Source organism: Vigna unguiculata, chromosome 1, assembly GCF_004118075.2.
Source record: "Vigna unguiculata cultivar IT97K-499-35 chromosome 1, ASM411807v1, whole genome shotgun sequence".
Lineage (NCBI taxonomy): Eukaryota > Viridiplantae > Streptophyta > Magnoliopsida > Fabales > Fabaceae > Vigna > Vigna unguiculata.
The window spans coordinates 32,331,744-32,341,775 of NC_040279.1; the positions used below are offsets into that span (position 1 = coordinate 32,331,744).

The 10,032-nt window shown below is 26.1% G+C and overlaps 1 protein-coding gene across 1 annotated transcript; it reads right to left on the reverse strand.

The window, feature by feature from the left end:
• Positions 1-6,247: 6,247 nt before the first annotated feature.
• On the reverse strand, positions 6,248-6,914 carry LOC114173094 (ethylene-responsive transcription factor ERF098-like). The gene has a single exon (XM_028057353.1). The coding sequence runs from the start codon at positions 6,900-6,902 to the stop codon at positions 6,486-6,488; it is 417 nt and encodes a 138-aa protein (XP_027913154.1). The 5' UTR covers positions 6,903-6,914; the 3' UTR covers positions 6,248-6,485.
• Between the last annotated feature and the right edge of the window lie 3,118 nt (positions 6,915-10,032).

Below are 10,032 nucleotides of genomic sequence, written 5' to 3' on the forward strand. Positions count from 1 at the left end.
CTATTTTAGTGATCCATTATAATTTTTTTTATAACTATTTTAGTAATCAATAATATTTAATTTTGTAAATTGGTCAGTATAATAACTAATTATTTTCTATTTTTAAAATTGATTTCTAATTGAGGATTTTTTGTAAATCTGATATATGAGGGAAATATGAGATACTTAAAACAAAATATATCAAATATTTAATTTTAAGGAGATATTATTTGATACTCGTAACAAAATTCTATTATCAGTTCCTCAACTTCACACAATAGTTTCTTAGTCCTTAACAAAATTTGCGGACACAATCCCTAAAAAACATATTTTTCCTTTAAAATAATTTATAGAAATTAGTATTGAAAGGATTGTTTAGTGTTTGTTAGAATTCAAAATATTTTAGAAGTCTTATTGTGATTATTAAAGATGATTAGACAGACAATATATCAATAGAATAACTCATAATCTTATTGTCAGATTTTGAGGTAAAAATAATGTGTTGATTTATTATATAAGTTTGTTCACGATAATCATTGAATCATTGATGTATAATATTATCTTCTTTCATCATTTATGCTGTTTCTACATGATTGGTGAGACACTCTTAACTTCTTGATGTCCTGGTCTTCAAGTTATTCTAATCTCTTATTTATTTAATGTACAAAAGGTTTTGATTGTCCTTGAACCGCTCGAGTGGTATCTTTAGAAGGCACTATGGTGCTTAAATTAGTAGATATATGAGTGCAAGGGTATTAAATACATACAGTAATTAATGTTGGCAACTATCTTACTTGATCTCCTATTTATATATTATATATTTGTAATAGGTTTTTACTTATCACTAGCCTAATTACAACACAATCGTGTCTTAATACAATTATTTAATTTATTTGCATTTAACTGCTTTTTATGTTAGATGTCTAACGATTAGTCATATTTGATGTCAACATAACCGATCGACCTCTAAACTGGTTCATTGCTCTTAGATGTTTGACTATCACTTTCCATTCATATTATTATGTATAATTAAACAAGAAAGTTTTTTATTTCTTTTTAAACTTTATTAAAATTCTAATTTTAACCAAAAGAAAAAGAGTGAATGTTTGTTTTCTATAAATTGTGTTATTTTTCAAGGGAATAAAAGTAGGAAAATCATTTTTTTATTGGCTAAATTTTACTCACACAAGTCACCAGTTTCATTTCCTCAAATAAATGAAATTGGTCAGGAATTTATGCAAATCTTTTCAAAATATATATAAAAAAAAAATTATGTCAAACGGGAAGACTAAAAGCATATTTAAGTATTTGTTTTAACATACATTCAAATTTTCATTAATTGATTACGTATCAGGTTTTCTTGTTCAAAGTCGGTCTTGTTGGATGTACGATAAACTACTAAATATAATAATATTACTTTTAAACGGTAAAATAATAAAATATATTTTCCTTGAGAAATAACTAAAAGACACTTAAATTCATTTTAGTTGTACATTATTATCTAGTTCATGATAATCAAAATTATCTAATTTTGGACTAATTAAAATGTTAGTTTTGTTAATTAATATAATTGACTTTATAAAAGAAGAATGCTATTTCAAGGCCATTTTGGAACGAAATTTGTAAAAATAGGTCTTTTGAATTTCTTTGAATTAATGAGGGAAGAGGATGACTTCAGTTTTAAACTTTTTAAATATATAATCTTTAGGAAGAATAAAACTTCTAAAAAAGATTTAAAACTTACACGGTGTTACAAAATTTAAAAAAAAAAACTAAAAAGTGAAGTCGACATGTATCCTGATAACTTCACTTTTTCTTTAAACTAATACCATTTTCATGCATAACGACTTTGCATTTCTTAAAAAAAAAATAGAAACTAGTAGGAGACAGGTTGACTTCACTTGTAATATCATCATGTATCATGACGACTTACCTCTATTCTAAAAAACATAATCGACCCATTTTTATAATTTTGACTTGAGAGACCCTGAAATACAAAAAGGCCTCGACATTATACTCAATATAAGACATAAATTATATTTTTAAATTATAATATTGAAGAAGATAAATCGGTTAAAGTTTATTTGTATTTTGCTTCTTAAACAGAACTTATTCTTCCTTGTTTAAATTTGATCTGAGAGTGTTATAGTTGGAATTGGATTGTAGGATTTGGGTGGGTGGGAGGAGCTGACGGTGTTGATTGGGATGGGGGCATAATGTATAGTAATGCTAGGGATTTAAAATTGGGTGGGGGTTAATTAGGGTTTTTAAATTTATAAAAGAAATTTTTTAAAGGAATCAATTATGACATTTCACAAGAAAATTAATATATATCTAAAATTGAAGTTGAATACTTAAGTTATATGCCATTTCATAAAAAATAAAATTGAAGTCTTAATATATATATATATATATATATATATATATATATGACTGTATTTTTTATTTTAAAATAATAAACAAAGATTATATACTGTTATATTTATAGCTGTACACATTTTGATCTAAAAATCAAATGCAGGACAGCAGGTTTTAATATCTAAGTTAACTATTAAGTTTAAATATGACGTTGTAGTTTGATATTAAAATTAATTATATCAATTTCAAATTTAGTTAAATAATTTTCAATTGAAATATTATATTTATGATAATTTTATAATATTAAAAATCATTAGCTTAAGAAAGTTTTATTCTCAAATGCACGGTATAAAATTATTTAACACAGTTTAAAAAACAACTTTTAAAACAAAGTTAATCAAATATTATCATAATAATAATATGACGATCTAATCTACTTACTTCTATAGTTATTCTAGAATGGACTGAAATGGTTAAATTGGTATAACAGGATTTTAGTTAAGAAATAGAAAACAATTAATTTATTATATTTTAAAATTAAATTTACTCGTTTTAATGAATTATCTTGGGTGACAATGCCAAACATTTCACAATATTCAGTCACTGATAATTATTTTTGTCTATTTATGACTCTTAATATACTTTTAGTGACCTATTATATTTATTCCGTTGCAATTAGATTTAAAATTCAATTGTTAACATAACATTTTTACATGAATTTGAATTTATTTGTTCAAAAAAATTAAAAATATAAAATATGAAAGACCACATAAAATTCATAATAAAAAATTATATTTTAAAAAATATAAATAAATTATACATATTATAAAGAAATTAAATAATACGTGGATAATCATTAAATCATTTATATTATTTTTTGTGAATACAGTGTCTATTTTGCACTTTCAAGGATTTATGATTGTAAAACTTCATATATAACCTTCTAAATTTGATTTTTTTTTTGTTCTTTCAACTTGAAATTTGAATTTATTGGTTCTTTAGTGTATCAACCCTTTAACATCATTGCAAAATCTGTTTTGTAATCAAGTTGATAGTGTTCATCTCAAATTGATAGAATTATAATGACTTAATAGTAAAGGGACCAAAATAAATTCTAAAACAAAAAGATAAAAAATTCTTATTTTTAAATAGGCACAAGTTGTATCAATAGAGAATATCCAATGTAAAGAGCTTTACTTCTTTCAATGATACACCAATTGGCCCTTTAGTGAATTGATTATAGTTATTAAATCTTAGCTACCATGATAAGGCACAAATAGTTTAAACATGGACCACTTGATTTGTTATCTTTGGTGCATTGCTTCCTAAGAGATAGTTGCATTATAAATATCAAGTGACGAAATAAAAAAATTTAATGAGTGTAACTTTTAAACAAAGTATTAATTTTGGTTAATATAATTTTTCAAATAGTTTATGAACTTCATTTAACTATGGGTAGAAATATTGTAATATTGTATAATTGTTTCGTTTGTAGAATTATGTGATAGACCACACAACACTCACTTGTGTTGGTAGATTGTATATATGATGCAAGAAGATAAATATATAATGGAATCAAGCTGAGTATTCTAGTGAACAGAGGAATGGACCAATAAGTGGTAGATATTTAAAGCCTTTATGTTATGTTTTATTATCAAAGCTTTTTACTCTTTGTACTAAAGGCTACATATATTATCTTCAAATCTAGATACTTTAGATTTGTAAAAGGGTTAAAGAAGTATCCCAAATATTCCTTATATTTAATATAATATATTATTTTTTCTTATAAAAGAATTAAGGAAACAACCTTAATTATATTATATGTATTTTTTATAATGTTAATTTTTTATCATTCTCTAAGTTACATTTTATTAGTAAAATTAATTTTTCTATAGTTTTTAACCTATTTAATCCTCAATTTTACCTTATTTTTGTAAATAAATACATTTTAGATTACATTAATGTAATTATACCACTAATCTCCATTTTTGTATCTATTTATAGATTAGAAGTTTTGTTTCAAAAACCTAAACAAATAAGTGATTCGGAATGCCAAGGAGAAGATAAAAAATATTATAAAAAGGAAGCAACAGACACTGCTGAGTAGTTCAAGACCAGTGTCAGGCGTCATTCTACATCCAAGGAGTCAGCGCCTGGCGCTAAAAGGTTCTAGGGACATACTGCCTAGTGGCATCTGGAGACCGCGAGACGCTTTACGTAGGAATTTCCTTCTTGCTCTTTGCTTGCTTCCTAGCGATGAGAGGCTTCCATCAGGCACCACTTTCGTTGATGTGACAAATTGACCCTAATTCTTCATGTTTTCGCGAGGAAAACTCATCTTTGACGTTTTGGAGCTCGAAACATACGTTTTGGAGCGTTTGGAGGTCTGATAAGACTTGTGAGAAATATCTCTTTTATGTGTAAATATTTTTTTAAAGTTTTTAGATAATTTTTGTTTTTAAATTTGTGAATTTTATTTTGTTAACAAATAAATATATTTATTTTAGTTTTAATTTCTTATTATAAAATTAAATAAAAAATATTATTTATAATTTTAATAATATAAAGTTTAATTTAAAAGTATATATTTTATATATTATTAAAATTATATAATAATATTTTCTTAATAATTTCATAAGTAAATTAAAAGTAAGAATGTACATATTTTTTTATTTAAATAAATAAGTTTTAATAATAAAATTATCTAAACAATTAAAAATGAAAAATATTTTATATAAAAAATAAAAAACATTATTTTTTGGTTCATTAATTAAATTATTAAGAAAAATCTAAAAACTAAGAATATATAAATAATATATAATTGTATAAAATTTTAAGAAAAGATTAAAAAAAATTAAAAACCATTAGCTATATTAACAAACAGTATCAAATTACAAAATATCTTTATATAAAAAAACCAAAAATTGAATACTTAAAAAATTACTATTAAAAAAAATAGTGAACATAAATAAATTATTTCCGAAATAATCATTCAATAGGTAAATGTTACATTTATTTTCATATCAAATATATTTTATTATATTTTTTATAAATAAATTTTTTATTAAACAATCAATAAAAATTAAATAAATTATTGTAAATTATTTATATAGCATTTTATATTATTTTTAACATTAGAAATATTTTGGTAATTTAATTTTTTTATCTATTAAAAATATTTTAATATGTCGTATTAGTCAATTCACTCATAAACAACTTTACTTTCTTATGACTCTAAAATCACTTCCTAATCCATTAAAAAATAGCACCAACTTCACCCTCTAATCCTTATGATATCTTTCTCTTCTTCCCCTCAAATCATTTCTCTCAAAAGAATACACTCTAAATGGGTCAGTAATTAAAAATTAAAAATAAATATAAAATGTAAACTATACCATGTCAGTTGATGTATCTTAACTTCAACATTGCGATGAAGGATAAGTTTGTAATAGAACAAAAGTTACAACAAAGTTGTTGTCATAAGTGAATATCTAACAACAATTCTAATCTATATTGTCAATTCTTTCTTTAACAATACCTACAACAGTAATTAAAAGTCCAAATTGGGAAAATGAAAGATGGTTTTGAAATTACAATATGCAGTGATTGATTTGGCCACTTGTCCACAAAGTCATCCTCATAGCTGAAACCACCACGTCAGCATCGTCCACCGACAGTTGCAAGCGGAACCCTAAGTAAGGGGTTTCATTGTTAGATTGCTTCACTAATTCAAACCATATATGTAAGGTTATTTGTAAATTATCAATTAAACCTTAATATCTTCCTAAAAAAAAAAAAACTAATATCCCATAACGCAATGCTCCACTTTTTTTTTTCTTTTGGACTAAATTTTGATTAAGCAACCTTTTCTTATAAAATAGAAAATGAGACCTATTTGTATATACCCTTGTATCAGTATCAGAAATGATGAAAGGATACGCCCTTTTGAAGAGAACATTCAAGGACAACTTAATTCTCTCTGTTTATTTATGTGACCTAAAGTCTACAATTAGACCCATCAAATAGCTTATAAAGAGAACCAAAAGAAGAAAAAAAAAAAAAGATGGATAGAAGCCACAAGTTTTTTTCCTGCATGGTAATGAATGCACCTAAAGCATGCAGGACCAGTCTAATGCAGAGGCATATATTCAATTGGTGTCGTTGCCTGTTCCATCAGGCGCCTCAAGGAGTTCTTCCAACAACTTATTGTCCAAGTACTCCAATTCAAAAGTTGCAGCACCATTTCGGTGTTGCTGCGAAGAACCCTCGCCACCAGAGAAAGAATGAAGAGTTTGTGAAGTTGAAAAGATGTTAGGATTATTAGGAGTGGTGTGGCCATACTCGTTAGGGAAGTTGAGTATGGCCTTGTGACCCCGAAAACGAAAAGCAGCAGCATCGTAAGCACGTGCAGCTTCTTCAGCAGTGTCAAACGTTCCAAGCCATATTCTAGCACCTTTTCTCGTAGGGTCACGAATCTCTGCTGCAAACTTTCCCCATGGCCTCTTACGAATCCCTCTGTACCTAACCTCTGCGTTTCCGCTCACAACTCCTCTCCCTCCCTCCATTCAAACTTCAAATTTTCGTTGTTCTTGATTTACGGTGTGGTTAAAGGGAATGGCAGTATTTATATGCATGATCGACTTCGTGGCGAAGCTTGACCATGCATGTAGGTCGTAAGTGACGGTTTGAACTTCAACTTCTTTTTTAATTCTGTAATTAATTAAATATTAAGTGGTGTTTGACACATTAGACCAATGAACTATAAAGTAATATTTATAGCTACTTTAGAAATATTTATCTAAAAACCAGTAGTGATCTATGTTGTTGCCAAAACAGACACTGCATCGTTTGTGGTTCAGATTGACCCCAGTAAGAATGTCATTCCTGATAAGCAAATCAGAAAAGATAAGTTCATGCATGACGAATGCCAGATGCACTTCATTATTTTATCCTATGATGCCCTCTCACGTCACCAATCATCAGATATTGGATATAAGGTTTGGGCCTTGGGCCATGGCCCAACCCAACTCTTCCTACCCAACTCTTCCTACACACGTAATTGATATAAGACTTCTATGGTCACAAAATCAAAACAATCCTACGTGTTTATTTTGCATGTAGTTTTGGCTTTAGAAAAATACCAACTTCCACACTTCATCATCTTTACTCATGTGAACAGTAGAAAATAGTTTAGAATTTTTAGGATTAAATATTTTTTCTCTAAATTTAGACACAAAATTTTAAATATTTTTTTTACATATTGTATAAATAGTTTAAACACTAACTTAAAGTATTGTTTAACATGTTTTAAAAAAAAATCATACAGTGGAATTAAAATGATTATATTTATTTTCTTTTTATTTAAAGACTAAAATACATCCAAATTTAAATTAGAGGCAGATTTATATATATGAATTTAATCCTAAATTTTAGTTACTTGATATATAAAAAGCTTGTGGAAGTAGGTGCATGCTGTTTTATCGTGGCACAACCTTTGTCATTATTTGAAGGACATGCCGGCATGCTGCTCCTTGATTGATTTGATGGTGATAGAAATCCTTAAACAAGTTTTGGTGAAACTGATGATGGTTGTTTGCATTGATAAATGATATTTTAATTTTTATTTATTTATTTTTAATCGAAATAGAAATTAATATATATATATATATATATATATATTAATTTCATATTTATGTGAGAGTTAACTTACTACTAGTATATAATCACTTCTACTTAGTATTAATTACTAGAAGTTATGGAGGAACTAAAACAATTGACACATTCAAAATTCAGAATTCAGGAGTTTTAGAGATTTTTTTTCTTCTTACAAATTGAAAGGGCCAAATTATGATCTTTCCAAATATTAAAGTGCTAATTTATCTAAGCTAATAATATGTGTCCTTTATTTTCTATTTTTCTCTTATAATGAATGTTTTTATTAACACAAATTCAAAATAAAGAAAAAAATCACTTCTTAAAAAATCTCTAAAAAACACTAACATAATACAGTATTTTTCAAAATAATTTAAATTAAACATCCTTTTAACAAAACTCAACTATGTAATTTTTAATTTTATTCTTATATTTTACAATAGATAAATTATTTATATACAATGGTAGGAACTACTTCCCGACACTCAAGCCAGCTGTCTGAGGAGTGGAGAATCTGTCCGCTTTAGAGTATTTTAGTTCCGTTACGGTTTTATCCTTAAAAGGCACCTCGGAGGGTGGAAGGAGGTAAAAATATTTAAACTTCGCTTGACCTCGATTTTTAAGCGACGTGAAATTTATTGGGTGTACCGGAACAAGATGATATAAGAAAGAGAAAATAATACGATTAAAAAAACTCAAACACTTTATAGTAAACGAAAATAATAATAATAAAATTGGTTATAGTTTTTTTGTTTGTAGAAATTAAAAAAAAAGTGTATACGTCATAGAAGATTTCCAAATTAGAGGTTACATAAATTACACCTGTCGGCTCATAAATGCATCATCAATCATCGTCAGTCACACTCAGCTTTCGGCTTGACCCACTTGGCTTTATCATGGCCGCCACTTAATTACTTCATTTGCCAATTTAATTAATTATCATTTAGGAAATAATTTTCAAGTAACACAAAGTTATTCAAACCTAATTAATTTGTCTCCTCGTCTAGGTAGTAATAGCTAAGATTAATATTCAAAGCTATAAATAATATATAAATAAATTTGAAGCAAATTTTAAATATACAAATAAATGTTATTATTTAAGTTCAAGAAATTAAGTTAATTTTTAAAAAAATTTAAATTTAATAATTAGTAAATCAGTTATTTTTTATACTCTGATTTTTTTTTTCACCAAAATTATAGAAAATATATTTTGAAATGAATTTAGTGTATAAATATACACAAAATGCAATTGTGGATTCAAGGATTAAAACTTATTCTTGTATTTTTCACTAATATCTAATTATACATAAATATGATTTCCATCATTTGAATTCCAACTATTCCAAACAAGGATTGCACAAGATTCATTTCATAATTCCTATTAAACACACTGTCTCTTGCAAAAGCTTCCAAAATGGAGGCATTCACAGAATCTCATGAGCCATCAAGAATTCAGCAATTGTATCATGACGTATTTACCCTTTGCTTTCGATAGTTGATTTCATGAGTTTTTTATTTGTTTATTTAGAATTACAACCGATATTTATGATGTAATAGTTAACGCAATTCGGAAAATATTCTTATAATAGTTTAGAAATTTAAAAATATTTTAACCTGTTTTTATTAAGTATGAATTAAGTATTATATACTTTTAGTAGCATAAAAAATAGAAAGGTTTTAAATAAATTATATTATATACTTTTAATAACACACGCACGCACACACATACAGTGGAGATGACAAAATTGAATTTTCTAAAAAAAATAGGAAGGCTAAAAGTCAATCAAAATTTTGTAATAAAGGAAGCAAATTAAAAACAACCACGGTTATACTGACATATGGCACGATCATGAATATCTGACATGTGACATAATCATGATCTGACACATGACAAATTATGTTTTTTTATTTAAAAATTTAAAATAAAAATTCAAAAACACATAAAATGTAAGAACACGACTTTAGCATCAACTTAATGAAAATGACAAGTTGAACATTTCTAGAAAATTGAAATATCAAATTGAAAAAAAAAATTAATTAGAT